This window comes from Asterias rubens, chromosome 3 (assembly GCF_902459465.1).
Source record: "Asterias rubens chromosome 3, eAstRub1.3, whole genome shotgun sequence".
In the NCBI taxonomy this organism is placed as follows: domain Eukaryota; kingdom Metazoa; phylum Echinodermata; class Asteroidea; order Forcipulatida; family Asteriidae; genus Asterias; species Asterias rubens.
In genome coordinates, this window is record NC_047064.1 from 20,044,699 (window position 1) to 20,063,231 (window position 18,533).

At 38.6% G+C, this 18,533-nt stretch overlaps 1 protein-coding gene across 1 annotated transcript in view; it reads left to right on the forward strand.

Annotated features, from left to right (window-relative positions):
• The window catches only part of LOC117288195 (NADPH oxidase 5-like), a 52,112-nt gene extending 35,537 nt beyond the window's left edge, over window positions 1-16,575 (forward strand). Inside the window, exons 7-14 of the mRNA XM_033768940.1 lie at window positions 1,397-1,587; window positions 3,813-4,004; window positions 9,472-9,604; window positions 10,864-11,129; window positions 12,136-12,252; window positions 13,324-13,533; window positions 14,534-14,794; window positions 15,680-16,575. Of these exons, the coding sequence (XP_033624831.1) occupies window positions 1,397-1,587; window positions 3,813-4,004; window positions 9,472-9,604; window positions 10,864-11,129; window positions 12,136-12,252; window positions 13,324-13,533; window positions 14,534-14,794; window positions 15,680-15,811 (1,502 nt within the window). The 3' untranslated portion in view covers window positions 15,812-16,575. The remainder of the gene's footprint in view (window positions 1-1,396; window positions 1,588-3,812; window positions 4,005-9,471; window positions 9,605-10,863; window positions 11,130-12,135; window positions 12,253-13,323; window positions 13,534-14,533; window positions 14,795-15,679) is intronic.
• The last annotated feature ends 1,958 nt before the right edge of the window (window positions 16,576-18,533 follow it).

An 18,533-nucleotide genomic window follows, 5' to 3' on the forward strand; every position in this document is an offset into this window, starting at 1 on the left:
ATACAGAGAAGACTTTAAGTTCGTCAACCCTGACACGATGACGTCGTCATTCGAGGTGTGATCATATTGTTTACAACCCATCAATCACAGAATTGCAACAAAATATCTTGAATCGTTTTTTGTCATTCAAATTACCTTATTTGTTTACTTGTTTACCTGTTTATTTTAGTGACCATTTTTTTCTTGATTCTGCTGATCAATAAAACAAATAATATTTCCCCTTTTTGTGTACAACTACAACATTGTTATAAGAGATGTTAAATTTGCATCGGGGATAAAGAATATAAACTTTGTTTCTATACCCGTACACCGATGTGTGTTAGCACTGTATACTCAGTACTTTCCCCGAGTCCCCGATATCACAGGCATGTTACTAGGGTAGGGTTCGAACCCACGACCCTTGCAATTCTCGCGCAGTGTCTTACCAACTAGACGACCGAGGTTGCCCGGTAGAGGCGGTTGTTTTAACATTGTTTAAAGAAAACCCCACAAACCTCTTTTTAATACGGGTGCGTTCGATTAGCTTCTCTGGGTCGACCCTGCGGTGCTCACTCGGGTGAGCCCCTGCCGTGAGTTAATCGAACGATCACACTCGCCCTCTCGTGGTGACGTCATGCACTTCGGGTCAGCCCCAAGTGACCCACTCAACAAGCAGGGCACGTGGGGCTGACCCGGGTGAGCCCCTGGAATGACGTCAAAGCTATTCGAACGCACCGGGAACTGACCGGGGTCGACCCAGGGAACCTAGTCGAGCGCACCCAGTACAGGCGTTGAAGATCAGGGTATAGCACCCGCCCCATCACCATTATTTTGCACCAAAGCTGATTTGGTTGCCATGATCCAGTATACTAGAAAAACCCATTAACTCTATTGAACGCTCGGTCGTTGACCTGTCTATTGTTATTTGAGCATTTAAGTCGTTTAAAGGACAGATGGTTAATTGAAACCAATTTAATCTGTGTCTATTGTGGGAGTTGTAATGTGTACACTTCAAACAGTTCCGAGATTATCCATAGAAATTAGCTGCAATTTTATAACAATATAAGAAAACTGTAGTACTGTACACTACATACAAACATTGCACCAACGTTTGTTTGTTACAAGCTTATTTCATTGAGTTTGCCGTTGAAGGAGTGCAGACCGTCCATTTCTTGATACATACCTATAGCATGAGGTCTCTCACAATGTGTTATACTATCAACCTTTCCCCATTACTCGTTACCAAGTGAGGTTTTATGCTAATAGTTATTTTGAGCAATTACCAATGCCGTTAATAAAACCATCTCTTCTGTTAACTTATATATATGTATTGTGGAAAATATTATGGAAAATAAAGTAAACTAAACTGAAACTAAAAACTGAACTGATTGTCACTCTTGTTTTATCTTATTCCTAGTTATCATAACGGAACCTACAGGAGTTTTCAATAACAACACCGCATGGGAGGTTCTATTCACACAGCCCCGTCTGACCGATCTCGGCACGGTTAAACACAGTGCGTTCCTAACAGGCTGGCTCCTAGACGTCATTCTAGTCGTCATGGTCATTTGTTCGTTGCCCTTTGTCCGGAGATCTGGTAACTTCCAGGTGAGAAAAGATGACGAGGCAATCAAATTAGGACAGACAGAGAATAGATGAAAGCGGCTTCATAATCTGATAATTGTTTCGTTGCCCCCTCCCAATGATTGCTCTATGTACTCTTTGCGGATAGGCAATATATATATGTTCTTCAAAAGAAAAGCACCATTAGAATCAAAAGAATGCACATACACAATTCAATATACAAGATATAAACCACACCCGCAACCTGTGTTGACCGTTCATTCTCGTTTCTTCAACTGTCTTGAACTGTGTAACATTCAGAGCTTATTGGTCATGAGTTGTTGGTCCTTACTCCTCAATGTATCTAGGAAAAAAGATCATTTCCTTCACCGATTAAACCAGAGAAACACACAACAGTTACATGTCTGTAAAGCCAGCCATCCCATTTCATCTTGCAGTACATTGATTGATATTATCCTTTTATGAAATAACCGGATTTGTTTTAAAGCTGGGATCCAGACTAATTTCCAGTCCTTCGTATGGAAGGAATTAAAACTCAACGATCTAATTATCTAATTAAAAAATATCCATTCGATCTGGCAGGTTTAATTTCCCTACACAGTTAAACATTTATTATTCATAATGGCTGACAATGCAGTTGACAGTTGATGAATTATATGCATTCAAGTTACTGCATTCAAGCACATGAATATCATGGAATGAACAGGTATAGCCTAAAATGCCATAAACACATACTAATCATGATTGTTTGTATCCAAACATTTTTAGATTACACATTGTATTCTGTTATTATTGTGTTGTTTGTTAAGCGCATTAAGAGTTCACCCTAATCTGAAATGCGCTCTATAAGAACATCGTTATTATTATAATTGTAAAGCAAAGTATAAACATTAAGATCTTTGCACAGAACCTTTTTTGCATAAAATATTTGTGTTCATAATGATGAAATCGTCTAAAAAACAATATCGCCCATTTTTTTTATAGGACTACCAAAAATCGTCGTCAATTTGAACTCGCTTAAGGGCACTGGACACCTTTCGTAATTGTCAAAGACCAGTACTCCCATTTGGTGTATCCCAACATATCCATAAAAACAAATCTGTAAAAATGTGGACTCAATCGGTCATCGAAGTTGCAAGAGAATAGTGAAATAATAAACACCGTTGTTGTACTTAATTTGTGTGCTTTCAGATGCATAACAGAGTAAAAAATTGCCTCTTTCTCAAAAAATATGTTACTTTAGAGGGAACCGTTTCTCTCATTGTTTTGTACTACCACCAGCTCTCCATTGCTTGTTGCCAAGTAATGTTTTTTATGCTAATCAATATTTTGAGTAATTACCAAACGTGACCAGTGCCTTTAAATTCGTGGACGGTTTGAATAAAGCAGAAAGCATTACATTAAATCCAATTGTGGTATATAAGTCCTCTTCAAGGGTAGAAGACTTCTCCAGTTGTATATTAAGGAAATGAAACTGATTTACATCAATTGAGGCAGTAATTACTGTACAGTAAGAACTGCACTGTGTAGAATCTAGTGACTTCCGCTCTTGGGTGCTGTTTAACAGGTGGACTTACGAACAAACAAAAGGAACACCTCTAAACATTTCCACTCAGTCAATCAATTGAGGTAGAAATAGATTCTTTCTCCAAGGTCAAACATCAATTCAAAACAATTGCTTGTTGGTTTGCATGGACATCAAACCCACTCAATCTAGTCAATAAGGACAAAATGAATACAATAAAAAATTACTAATTGGACGCCAAGTTCTATTTTCACACGAAGTATCTCGCTGTTTCTTTCAAATCGTGTTACATTTTGAAATTTCAGATTACATTAATCTTGTTTAATGTTCAACATGCAGCGAGCTTTTATCTAAAAAAGCCTCGAATTTAAGTCTTCCTTTTAACGAGTAAAACCAAGTACAATTTATAGCAGATTAAATTTAGAGCTGAAGTTGCGAGAAGTTATACGATATGATTTTTAATTTGTTTGTTTATTTACTAATTTCATTCTTTATTGATTCATCATTCGAACGATTGATTGATCGATTGATTTAATTTATTTCATGTTATATTTTTACTTCCCATTTTTTTTTTAAAGTTCTTTATTCGTTCGTTTTTAATTCTTGTTTCCCTTTCTGTGCAGTTTGGTCTGGTTTTTATTTGAGAGAGAACATTCTTATCTTAACTATTTCAAGTCTTTAATTCCTTTTGAAATGTTATTCCTCTTTACCTCCCTCTATCAAGGTGTTTTACTGGACCCATCTGATGTACATATTCTTTTGGGGTTTAATGCTGATCCATGGTCCGAGGTTCTGGTATTGGTTCGTCGTCCCGGGCATTATCTTCATCCTGGAGAGAATAAGCCAACTAAGGCTGGTGAGGCAGGCACAGTTTGGCAAGATGTACGTGGAAAAGGCAGATCTTATGCCATCAGGGGTAAGAGTTTGCTCATGTATTATCAATACTTAAAGGCACCGGGGTCATTCACTTTTGGCAAGATGTACGTGGAAAAGACAGATCTTATGCCATCAGGGGTAAGAGTTTGCTCATGTATTATCAATACTTAAAGGCACCGGGGTCATTCACTTTTGGCAAGATGTACGTGGAAAAGACAGATCTTATGCCATCAGGGGTAAGAGTTTGCTCATGTATTATCAATTTTTAAGGCACTGGGGTCGATTTCACTAAGAGTTAGGACTAGTCTAACTTAGGATTAGTCCTAGGAGAAGGCTAGTCCTAAGTTAGGACGAATAACTCGTCCTAACTCGAGATAAGACTAGTCTTAACTCCACCCCTGGACACCTTTGGTAATTGTCAAAAACAAGTATTCTCACTTGGTGTATCCCAACGTATGCACCCTTGTTGCACAATAATTTGTGCTCTTCCAGATGCATTCAAAAGGCTTCAGGCCTGAAGTATTTTAATATTTGAGTGAGAATTTACCTCTTTCTCAAAAACTACGTTACTTCAGAGGAAGCCATTTCTCACATTGTTGTTTATTATCAATAGCTCCCAATTGCTCGTTACCAAGCAAGTTTGTAATTCCCCCCGTTTTCAACGGAGGAAATTATTTATTCAAACTTAAAACAACTCCTCACTTTACAAACCACTTTACAAACATTCTGAAACAAAATAACCAGGTTGACCGATATAACACTTTATAAAATACAGAGTTAACCTCGACACAATAATTTGAAGGAGTCCCAAGCAAGTTCTTATCGCTAACAAACATGTATTTTTAGTAATCACAAGTAGTGCCCAGTGCCTTTAATTTGAAATAAACAACAGACATGTAGATATTTTTGTTGAAGTTTTATTTTAGTAATCATACTTTGCATGTGACGCACTTCTATAATAATGATGTACTATCGTTAAGCTTGTCTGAGGCCAAGACCGCCATTGGTGTCAGGTCAATCTGAAGTCGTGTCGATCTGGTCCAGTTAAAAAGCAATACAAACACCCCTGTCATTTATTGTTTCTTTAGAGTTCATTGGTTTTGATTAATTTATTGTTGACTGCAACGATTGTATGACGTCATCATCGGAGTGATAATCTCTTGTCATAAATCACAAACTTGACCTTTCCGCGCTACGGATTTCGTAATGAGTTCTCAGTCGCCATCAAATGACGTCATAACGAGATTCATGACGTCATGGGGTGCCCTGATGATCACTCTTGTGACAGATGCAGATTTTGAGTTGAAGGTCGTAGCGTTGGGTTTGGATAGAGCGGTGTAAGTAAGAACTATTCAAATAGGTAACATTGCAATCAGTCAGTATATATAAAACTAAATGTATATTATTGAGGTGTTATTGTGATGGTTGCTGTTCAATACATTGCAATCAGTGCAGAACCTACATTAACAATCCCGGCCGTATCTCGTTGCCCCTTTCAATGTTAGTTCTGATTGCCAGTCTCCTGCGTTTACAGTCAACATTAAAGGCAGTGGACACTATTGGTAATTACTCAAAATAATTTTCAGCATAAAACCTTACTTGGACATGAGTAATGGGGAGCTGTTGATAGTATAACACATTGTGAGAAACGGCTCCCTCTGAAGTAGCGTAGTTTTCGAGAAAAAAAGTGATTTTCCACGAATTTGATTTCGAGACCTCAGATTTAGAATTTGAGGTCTCGAAATCAAGCATCTGAAAGCACACAACTTCGTGTGACAATGGTGTTTTTTCCTTTCATAGTTATCTCGCAACTCCGACGACCAATCGAGCTCAAATGTTCACAGGTTTGTTATGCATAATGTTGAGATACACCACGTGCGAAGACTGGTCTTTGACAATTACCAATAGTGTCCAGTGTCTTTAAGCGGGGAGAGAATGATTTTTGTCAGTGGGAAGTGTACAGTGATTGGTTTTATGGTTATAACGTTAGGAATGGGTGTCCCAAGAATTTTGGCCGGGATTGTAGTTTCTACTGATGTGTTGCTGTCACTATTGTTTCTATTTGTTATAATCATTTGAATGCTCCTCGACAAAAATATGGGCGGGGGAGCGCAGGGGGGGGGGGGTTGGAAAATTAGATCGCAAATCACCGAGAACTTAGCATCATTGTTAAGTTCAACGATCTTTGTTTCTCACCGCAATTAAGGCAACATCGCGTACAGTAAACGAGCTTCATTATGGGTTACTAAATAGTTGCTATTTCATTTGCCGTTCTAAAGATGATGAAGGTTAAAAAAAAGTATATTAACCGTTGCTCTCAGAATTGTAGTGTTGTAATAATGTTTCACTCACTTTACTTTCTTTCCCTGTGAACTGGTCCTATTCTTGTATTAATGTTCACCCAGAAAACATACCAAATGCTTGGTAAAAGAGCTATTATTGATAAAAGTAAAACAAAACAATCAACAACCCAAAACATACAAACAAAACAACCTCATTCAAAAACTTTCACAACGGAGACTGCTCGAGCAAAACTTAAAAAAAAAAAAAAAAACAAAAAAAAAAAAACATTACAATCAAAAAAGCCTGACTACCTTATTCAAAATACTTTTAAAACGGGTAAATCTGAGAGCCTCTCAGATAAGGGTGTGTTTTAGAATGCCTTGGGTTTTGTTGCTGTGTTTGTTTACACAGTGACCTAATAGTACGGTAGTAGGTCTCTTGGTCTCTCGAGCTAAGGTTTCTACCCCGTCTTCAGTTCGCCAATCACGGCGTTGGCACTCCGCGGTGAGACTGGTAGTTATAGCCGTGCTATAAGGTCATTGCTTACGGGGTCTGTATTCTCTAATATTATGACTCCATCTTAATGTCCACCCAGTAGGGGCATGATTTGATTTACTTCTTATGACTCCGGCACTTACGTTCTCCGTAAGGAGCCTATTCAAATGGATTAAGAAAATAGATTCTTGAAATTGTTGGAAAAGGGGTCTTGATTGTCTACGATTTGCAGCTCTGGGATGTTTGATCAAAGGTTAAATATTCCATGTGAAATTCACACTAACACATCACTTGGATTCTTTTTAGATCCAATGAAAGTTACGAGTCATCACTGAACAACCCCCCCCCCCAAAAAAAAAAGGGGGGGGGGCGGAAACCTGCATCTTTAGATGATTCAATTCAAGATGAAATCAATTGCAACGAATTGTATTTTAAAAGGAGCCGGTTATGAGGTACTGCCTTTTAAACTACTTCATATAGATAACGTTACAAGTAAATTAGAAACAAACTGTTCTTAAAACTACTATCTTCAGATTGTTACTAAAACAACACCATTGCTGCAATGGCTAAGCGTGTTCAGCGTCCACCTTAGATTATGAACCTGCTCAGATTGCTAATGCTCTAACACGGGCAAGCTATAATTAACATCTGTATTCAAAATTAGCAACTAGGTAAAACATTTACGAAACACAGTTTAAAATGTCTTAATAAAATGGTCTTACTGGTTCATAAAATGATTCGCTAAAGATTGTTGCACATCCTCAGCTCCGGAAAACGAAGCGGGAAATGGTTTACTTAGATTAACTGACTTAATCGATGTAATTTCTTCCTTTAAAAAGATGACCGGCCCTCGGCACCAGATCCACGAGGAACCTTGTGACTTTGTGAGATAAATAGGTCATTTTTTACGGCAGCTATTACTCACGAACTCAATCCAAACTCTCGCTGGTATGAAATTATACGCTCAATGGCGACGACAGGGCAACCCGAGATCTCATTTTCTAAAATTGGTTAAATCGGCCCGTCAAGGGCAATTAGGTAGCAGGTTGATTTATAACTCAATTTCCACCAGAGAGTCTTTGTGGATGTAAATATCATATTGGTTAGAGGGGGGTATGAAACATTCAGTGGTTTGGTCTCGCTTTAGTATTGAATTACAAAACTTCATACGTCAATGATCATTGAAATCAATTTGTTGTAACAAACGAAATTACATCTGCAAAGTAGAGTTCTGCTCGAGTGCGCAGTGGAGTAAAGGATGAGTGCACCCGATTTGAAATGAATGCGTTTCGTACCGCAGAATTGTTGTATTACAGGAAATAATGTATTCGTTTCAATAGAGGTTCATAATACCGCATACCTTTCGATATGTATAAAAAAAAACATGTCTGAGCAATTACGAAATGTCTTATGTATGAACGGTGGGGCTAGACTCAAAACTTAATTTTGAACTTTACTTTGCTATGTTACAAAGAAAAACCCTCCATGTTTTGGTCTATTGTTTAGTTGTTGATATCATCGGATGTGGTTGTAATTAGGTCATCGCCGTGTAATATGCATTACACCTACAACACTTGTATAGTTTCTCATTATCGTTAGAAAGACTGTGAACTGTTGTATGGCTTCTGATAATTGTTCGTTATTGTTTTCGACGACGGATGGTTCTGCGACGGTTGTTCAGCTAAACGTTGTCGTTTTCAGCACAACGAAGATTCATCCCAAGTACTGTCGCAGAAATTGAGGGACGACCGTCCTCAAAGCCGACGCATGCGCAGATGACGCCAAATGTCATCTTTACCGTCGCAGAACCATCCGTCGTCGAAAACGAAAAGTCCCTATTGTTAGGGAGACCGCAACATTATGGACTAGATAGCTCAGTCTGGTCATTGAGGATGGAAGAGAAGGAGCTCGAACGAAGGGATTTCAAAAGTCGAACCTGCGGTACCGCGGTCGTTTAACAACACCTCGTAATCACCGACATACCTTATACAGACAATGGGAGACCTGGCTTATGTGAGTTTGCGCGTGCGCACTTGGTTCTTCACTCAACCATGGTGTCGTATGTCGTATGGATATAATACAGAAAAACAACTTTTTTGAGACCTGATAAAATCTGTGTACACTAGTGCTCACCAAATCGAAAAACACAATTCCAACCACCCTCGTGTGCTAATACCCAAATTTTGAACCACCGCTAGTGACCGGAAAGTAAAAAAAAAATGTAAAAATATGCCATGATGTTTCAGTGAAACACCACAAACGGTAAATGAAAACGTGTATATTCACAATTCTTGTCTCCAATGATTCAACTTTACACGAAGGCAACGGTGCAGAGCGGCGGTACCGCACGTTCTGTACAAAGAAATCTAATTCTGCTCGTTAATCGGCCGTCCAGCTGGAGGTCTCCTATCTTTTTCCACTGGTTAGACGGGGGCATTGTCACGGTATTCTTTTGTTACTCTGCGGTTTTGCGGGTCGTTCGAGCTCCTTCTATTCCTTCCTCCATGGTCTGGTTCAGAGCGCCGGCTTGTTAATCCAGAGATCGTTGGTTCGAGTCCCACTCTAGTAAATTACCTTTGTTAAACCCTCAGGCAAAACATAGTACCTATAGTATCTCCAAACCAGTTCAACCAATCTCATTAAGGCAGTTCACTAGGCCCAGTAACGTCTAAAATAGTCAGTAACAATTATCTCTTATTGCAATTTATGTATTCAATTTCTCATTATAGGTGACCCATCTTCAGATAACGAGGCCGCCTCATTTTGATTATGAACCGGGCGATTATCTTTTCATTAACATTCCTGAGGTTGCTAAGCATGAATGGCATCCGTTTACTATCAGCAGTGCACCAGAACAACCAGGTTAGTACAGAAACTCTTGCTTAAAGCCATTGGACACTTTCGGTAAACAGTATTGTCCAAAGGCCCACACTTCGTGTATCACAACTTATACATAAAATAACAAACCTGTGAAAATTTAGGCTCAATCGGTCATCGGAGTCGGGAGAAAATAACGGGAAAACCCACCCTTGTTTCCGCACGTTTCGCCGTGTCATGACATGTGTTTACAATAAATCCGTAATTCTCGATATCGAGAATTGATAATTATTTTAATGTTTTCTCAAAAGTTTTCTCAAAAAGTAAAGCATTTCATGGAATAATATTTTAAGAGAAGCCTTTTACAATTACCTTCTGTAAACCCTGTAGGTTATTTGTAAATCTGTGTGAACTTTTATTTTTGGTTCTGTTCCGAAAGTTTATAATGGCTTTAAAATTGAGCAGATTTAAAAGATGAACTCGGTTAAACTGCATACCCATCGCTTTTCTTCCCGTTAAAAAAATATGGCTCTGTCATTAGTTACCGATTGAAATATTATCACAGCAGGCTTTGGACAACAAATTACAACTAATTGATTAATTAAATAATAAAAAAATAATTAGGATTTGCATCTTGGCATGGTGTGAGCTTTGCTAGTCCCATGTGTAAATCTCTCATTGGGTTGTGTTGGTTGTGAAAAGAACCGGTGGTTGGCAACTCAATGTTTCGATCAGTGTGCTCTGGTGGTCTTCAGGAGAATGCTGCTTCAGAGCATATTATACTGATCGAAAAGTTGACTTGTCAAACACCGGTTCTTTTCAGAATCAACACTACTCATTGAGAGGTTACCATACGGTGCTGCCGCAAGCCTCGCCTAAATTTTAAAAACCAAGATTAGTTTTGTTTCATTTATGTGTTGCTCATCGAGCGCAAAGGCAGTTAAGAATTCATATAGATAAAGCAAGGTCCATAAATTTACGTTTTTTTCAATTCGTGTTAAAATTCTAGCCACCAAGCAATATAGATGAACTAAACACATAGCATCTGAATATGTTTCATCGCGCGTCTGTGCGGCACCTAAATGTAGCCTGACCTAAATGTAGCCCCACACCTGCACCTAAATGTAGCCCTGAGCTAAATGGGCTACACTTGGGGCTCGGGCTACATTTAGGTACCGCACACGCGTCTAATTGGGCTCGGGCTACATTTAGGTACCGCACACGCATCTAATAACTGATAAATGTTATTGCTTACTTTTACACAGAGCTAACAATTATTCATTATGTTCATTTTTTTTTTCTAGACACAATTTCAATGCACATACGGTCAGCAGGCAACTGGACAAACAAACTTTACAGTTTTTACGACGAGCGTCATCGCCGTAACCGGCAGCTTTCTGTCCGCAGTAAATCGAAGCGATCCAACGGCAGTACATCGACAGAGAAGACCGGTGATATCGAGGCCATGGGTGTGGTGGAATTACCGCCAAGCCCAACCACGGATTCCTTTCGGTATCGGATGGCGGGGGATAAGATGGACCGGCACCCGGTGACGAAGAGTATGAGTTGGGTAAGTGTTTTTGTCTTCTTCGCTTCTTCGTATTCTTCGTATTTATGCGCTGTCAGAAGTTTTTCTTTAATTAAGAGGTGATAGGTTGAATATTCGAATTGAAAACTACACATTCTTGATCATGCATGTGCATTGTACTGCTTATGTTATACCTAGTTACCTTGGGTCGAGCTCACAAAAGATAGTCCTAACTTAGGACTAGTCCTATAAGCTAGGGGTGGATTTCACAAAGGTAGTCCTAACTTAGGACTAGTCCTAGGCAATGCTAAGAGATAGGACTGGTCCTAAGTTAGGACCAGTAACTCATCCTAACTTAGGACTGGTCCTATCTCTTAGCATTGCCTAGGACTAGTCCTAAGTTAGGACTACCTTACTGAAATCCACCGCTGTGGGAGTAATTAAAAAATTAAGTCTAGTCCTTAGTTAGGACCAGTAAACTAGTCTTAACGTGATATAAGACTAGTCTTAACTCTTCTTGTGTTGTCATTTAGCCTTCGAGAAAGACTCTGTGAGGGTAGAAACGTCAGGTCATTAACTATTATTTACATTTAAACCACAGGCTCATTTTGGTTGGTTGTATTTTGTCAAGTTTGTTACTTGAGCAACCATGTAACTATACAAAAAGAAAGCATAAGTTCGTGTTTAACTCCCGTATCTTTTAATAAAACAACCCAGTAAATTTACATCATCAGATTATATTTACTGATAACTCAAAAACAACACATTGTAGCTGCATTATTGAAGTATGGAAGAAAGATTACTTCTTTATATCTAAGATTGTATCCCTGGATGTAATGACCCGTCTAGAGTGATGACCTTACTGCTTCTCGAAGGTCTTTTAAAATGCGTGATTTGTTTCATCAAAAGCTTCCTTTACAAGTGCTCTCACAAGATTTCCCTACCAACCAAATATAACATCGAAGGATCCTTAATAACCATTCCCTTGTATAGTTTGTGATTAAGACATGAAATCTTACGATTGTGTCATATTCTTATTGTGATGCAGAGCGATAAGAATGGCAAAGTGGCTACTTATGTGGAGGTTTTTGATACTGGAAAGAATCATTCCAGTGTCAAGCACAAGAAACTAAAGAAGAAAAAACCACAGGACGACAGAGTTGAGGTTAGTCACGTTTCTGTGTCTCAAAGGAGATGTCTCATCTCCAGTAAATTAATCAAAGAATCAAAATAAGGACCACAAAAATTGAACTTCCAGTTTTATTTCTGTGAGCTCTAAGATCAGTATCTTATAGGAGATGTTTCTCCTCCCAGTATATTGACTCATAAATTCATCTAAGAATCAAAATAAGGACCGCAAAAATTTAACGTCTAGTTTTTTTTATGTGAGCTCTAAGATCTGTATCTTAAAGGAGATGTTTCTCCTCCCAGTAAATTGACTCATAAATTCGTCTAAGAATCAAAATAAGGACCGCAAAAATTGAACTTCTAGTTTTTTTTTCTGTGAGCTCTAAGACCTGTATCTTAAAGGAGATGTTTCTCCTCCCAGTAAATTGACTCATAAATTCATCTAAGAATCAAAATAAGGACCGCATTAGTTGAATTTCTAGTTGTTTCTTGTGAGCTCTAAGATCTGTATCTTAATGGAGATGTTTCTCCTCCCAGTAAATTGACTCATATAATCAACTAAGAATCAAAATAAGGACCGCAGTAGTTGATTTTTCTCGTGATGTCTAAAAGCTGTGTCTGTCCACCTCCAGTAAATTTAATCATAAACTAAGTTAACAATCAAACTATTTGATAAGACCTGACCCGAGAAAATGTAGATTATTGTGTTTCTACTTTTAGTTTCTTAGTTACTACCTTCCGTACCTGGTGAATAGATACACAAATGGTGTTACCGCAAACCAAATATATATTTCATTCAAGTCTGCACAAATTGGAAAGTATCACCAATTCAAGATTTAGAAGCAATGCTTTTGGCTTCGTATCTTTTTACTGAATGATTTTAGAAGTTGTATTTTGATTTTTTCACCTCAGAATGTTTTCGAGAACTCCATACCTTTATACGTTAGAACCCTTTAAGAAAAAAAGAAAAAAAAAAGAGAAGAAAAAAAGGGAAAAAAGGAAACCTGTTTATATTTTGATTCAAGAACAACAACAGCCCAATGACTCTAACCTATCAATAGTTATCAATATAAATATAAGATACCCAGTCTTCTTAATTGACATCCAGGTATTTATCAATGGTCCGTACGGGACAGCCACCAGGGCGATATTTCGCGCCGAGCATGCCGTCCTAATCGGAGCGGGTATCGGCGTAACACCCTTCGCTTCCATCCTACAATCCATCATGCTACGATGTAGGACCAACCAAAACACATGTCCCAGCTGTGAACATCAATGGATTGGCAGCGTACCAGAACATGTTATGAGAATTAAAAAGGTGAATGTCTACTGCTTCTTCTAAAGACTAATATTATTTTTTCTTTAACTGTTTCTATGTAGTTTTCTTATGTTATATTTACTGTTACGCACCGTCGAACAGGCTGGTCCATGAGAGAGCGGAATACAAATTCACTAAGTTATTATTATAAATTAACAAGCATCCGCAGTATGACCTTCTAAAAAAGAGCAGAGATACACACGGAGCTACGCGAGTTCTATTTTGTTTGCATCCCTGTGGAGACATCTTTGTGTTCATTCTGTTGCCCTGTAGACTTTGTATACACAACATTCTTTTTTGAGCACTCAGTCTTTGAATTCCCCCATGGAGACTTTTTGTTTGTACTTTTCTGTTTTGTTCTCGGTTTCTATAAGGTAGTGAAAATGACATCCGCGAAGCCGCACCTGACTCCCACCAAAGTTTCAAATCTGATATTACTGGCCCTTTCGATGTATGGATTGTGAGGTCATGTAATGTCAAGTGTACACAATTAATACACAAACATAAATCCACCCCCCCTAAAAACAGTAAAGTCAATTAAGTCGAATTCCTAACATAAGGGGGTGGGGGTTGGTTGGCACGGGGAGGGGGGGGGGGGGTGCGTGCCTCCCAATTGATATCCGTGCCCCACCCGACCCCGTTAGAAATCTGGGTTCATGATATGATACTTTTTATGTTTTTAAAACTATTTCCCATTAAGACGCTGAGTTTGTTTTTAACTCTGTACTACCAGATTAATCTCATACAAAAAATAGTAAATTACATACAAAATGTGCCGAAAATGTTACACTGGTTACTGTGGTGGTTGAACCTGACGACATTGACAGAACTCTACCATTTTTTAAATTAATTATTCACTCCTTGTTTTAGAGTTCTCCTCTCATCTGACGAAAATACGAACCCAGTGAACAATCTTTGCCCCAAATCGACTTACACAGATTGACGCAAATCAAGTCAAATCAATACTTTAATGCTAAGATTACTTCCCTTTTTTTGTCAGGTTGATTTCATTTGGATTAATCGTAATCAGAAGTCATTTGAGTGGTTTGTTCGTCTGTTGACCCAACTCGAAGTTCAACAAGCTGACATGTCAGAGAGATTCCTCGACATGCACATGTTCATGACGGCCGCTCTGGGCAAGACCGACATGAAAGGTGTTGGCCTACAGATGGCGCTAGATATTATGCATAGCAAAGGCAATAAGGATATGATCACAGGGTTGAAGACAAGGACGCAGCCGGGTAGACCAGACTGGGACAAGGTAAGCTAAGAGGAATGATCATCTTAACAATTTCAACAAATTTACAGAGCGATTAAGATTTCGGCTTAATAGATGTTAAATTTGCATCGGGGATAACAAATAAATATAAGTTATTATAAGTCATATACACCGATGTGTGTGGGCACTGTATACTCAGTACTTTCCCGAGTTCTGTGTAAAACAAAAATCACAGGCATATTTACTCGGGTGGGATTCGAACCCACGACCCTTGCAATTCTAGAGCAGTGTCTTACCAACTAGACTACCGAGGTTGTCCGGTAGCTAGAGGCAGTTGGAATCATAATATGTTTTAGCAATGGGTATTGCCACGATTTCATGTTATATTTGCACCGGGGGATAACGAGTATTAATTTTGGTTTTACCCTATGTTTCATGAATTTGTTTACGCGTCATTTCTCCCCGTGTACTTTAATGGGAGACTTTCTGGGACGATAGAGGGCAGCAGACTTACCGGGTAAATCCATTGTTCTCAGAATTATGCGCATGTTCAGAACTACGTAAACAATAGACCTTATCGCAAATACCAATGCGCAAGCGCAGACTGTTGAATGAGGTGCATTGTGGGATAGATATGGATCAAATTTGGATACCAGCTAGACCACAATGCATCAATTTCAAGCTTTACGCGCGCGCCCCAGTATTTGCGAAAAGGTATATGGAAATTTACCCGGTATGTCTGCTGCCGCCTAGCGTTGGAAAGTCTCCTATTATGTTTCGAGTTTCTCTGACGATGCAGAACATCGCAGCCTTGTATAATCGCCTTATAGCAATTTCTGTTGATTTTGGCGCTAAATAAAATGTTTTCTACTCGATTAATTGATATTAATTTCACTACAATTAATTTGTTTTTTTTGCTCTATACAGTTATTTGCTGAAATCGCTGCACAGAAGAAGGGCAAAGTGCAAGTATTTTTCTGCGGATCACCGATTCTTGGGAAAACCATCAAGGCAATGTGCGAGAAGTACAAATTTCATTTCCACAAGGAGAACTTCTAGACGATGTCCGAACATTGATACATTTTCATATTTAGAGGTTGCAGAGATAAGAGTTGCAGACACACTATTTGATATGATATGGTGCTTAATCACTATAGTAGTGAATTAACTAAACATGAGATGAAAGGCAAATCAAAACTGAATTTGAGCCCAAGGCCCCTGACACTCCGGGCAGATGCTCTTACCAACTGAGCTATGAGGCGCATGGTATACTCCCTCGGGTTTCCCTAAGAACCACATTTTCCTCTCTCGGTGTTGCATGGGTGTGCAACAGGGGAAAGTAACAAACACAATAATTTGGTATGGTGCCTAAATCACCATAGAAGTGAAATATCCAAACATGATGTGAGAGAAAAATCAAATGGTTTGAACCCAAGACCCCGAGACGCTCTACCAACTGAGCTATGAGACACAGCGGTATACTCCCTCAGGTTTTCCCTAAGAAAGACATTTTCCTCTCTCGGTGTTGCATGGATGCGCAACTGAGCAAAGTAACAAACACTTGGTTTAGTGGCTTATCACCATATAAGTGAAGTATCAAAACATGGGATGAGAGAAACATTAAATCGTCCTCATTGGGATTTGAACCCATGGTTAGAGGATTAGAATTAAAGACGACAGGTAAACAAAAACAAAAACCATGAGCACATAATAGCCTACTACAACAGTAACTACAACACAGTCGTGACAACGTCATGCTTTAAATGCAGTGGACACTATTGGTAATTACTCAAAATAAGTATTAGCATAAAACCTTACTCAGTAACGAGTAATTGGGAGAGGTTGGTAGTATAAAACATTGTGAGAAACGGCTCCCTCTGAAGTGACGTAGTTTTCGAGAAAAAAGTAATTTTCCACGGATTTGATTTCGAGACCTCAAGTTCAGAATTTGAGGTCCCGAAATCAAGCATCTGAAAGCACACAACTTCGTGTGACAAGGGTGTTTTTCTTTCATAGTTAACTCGCAACTCCGACGAAACAGGTTTCATATTTTATGCATATGTTGAGATACAGCAGTTGAAAAGACTGGTCTTTGGCAATTAGTAATAGTGTCCACTGGCTTTAAACGTGCATGCATATCGGCGCAATAGAACCAACCAATGGAAGGTTCAACTTGTGACCAGAAAGGACTTCTCCAGAGTTCAAAACTACTGGTTAGTAATAATAATAATAATACAAAAATACATAGGGGATACAGAAAATATAAGTTTAAAAAGCCATGACAACTTCAATGTGTGCTATTTGCAAGCACATAGACGCAATAGAAACATTCAATAAGAATGTTCAACTTGTGGCCAAAAATTAATAATAAATCTCCTGTGCAAATGCCCCGCCCACTCTCTTAATGTAAAAGAGTGAAAATGCACTCTTTCAAGAGCCGTATGAAGGACAACTCTTTTTCGAGTGGTCTTCCACTCTTTAGATAGAAGTTTGCATCTATTTGAGTGGTTGTTCACTCTGTCCTGGAGTGAAACCCCTCTAAAAGAGTGAAATAACCACCACTCTTTTTGAAGAGCCATATAAGGGAAAGCTCGAAATGTAAAGAGTGGTGTTGTTCACTATTTTAAATTTAGAGAGCACCCCACTCACTGCAATACATCAGCACCAACACAAATCATACTGCTGCCCATTGAATGGCATTTACATTTATAACAGTCATCTCAGACAAGAGGTGACTTGCTAAGCACAGAAAACTCGTGCTTAGCAAAATGAGGTAACCAGCTTAAATGCCATTTATTTACCATTGCTGTGACTGGTACCCATTGCTGTGACTGGTACTCATTTCATGCTTAGCAAAGGAATTTTCAAAGCAGAATTTTCTGCTAAACAGTATTACGAAATTGGCCCAGGTTTAATACCACTCATACTAATTACCGTTGCTTAAATGGTATACCAACAGTCGTTTTCCAGGGCCCTTTGAAAGTCACATTATGTTCTTCAATAGGCCAACCGTAACGCAAAACACCCACGAGAAACGAGACAAGAATTACACGACAAGAACTCATAGTATAAATTAATAGGTTTTACCTTTTACTTAATGTAAGACTCCTGGTCGCTCCAAATACAGCCAACAGCCAAGCCGTTCAAAACACCCTCTCTGGTGCACAGTAGTCCCGACTAAAACAATCCAAAATGGTACGCCATATTGATGTAGTACCATTAAACAGCTGACAGTGGAGTAGGGACATCTTTAATCCAAGAATTACGAATAATATGTCTTGATATTCAAGATGAAATACATTGAGCCGATTTCATTCATTTTTATCTAGCTGGAAATACTAACGTTGCTTCTAAAGGGCTGGCTTGCTGTTGAAAAATGGTTTCCAGTTCTGTTGATAAGTATCCGAAAAGTGGAGGACAATATGCATGAAAATTAATTAAATTTGTAAATATTTTTCACTTGAAAATCAAATAATATTGTCGAAATATTTTTACCATTTTCAAAGTCTGCGTTCTAAACCAAACTATGTGTATAGATTGTTATAAAATGTAAATGCATCGCCTATTATTTAATCTTTTTTTTTGCGACGTTTTTCATGAAGAACGTGGTTCTGTTACATAACGTCTGGAATGAAGAATGGCGGAGGAAGAACTCTATAATACCTCCGCTTGCATACCGACATGGCAGAATACACAATGAACATCACACAATACTCGTCACACATAGCTAGCTGTTCATTTAATCGAGTGACAGAAAAGGAACTATTGTTTTCAGTTATGT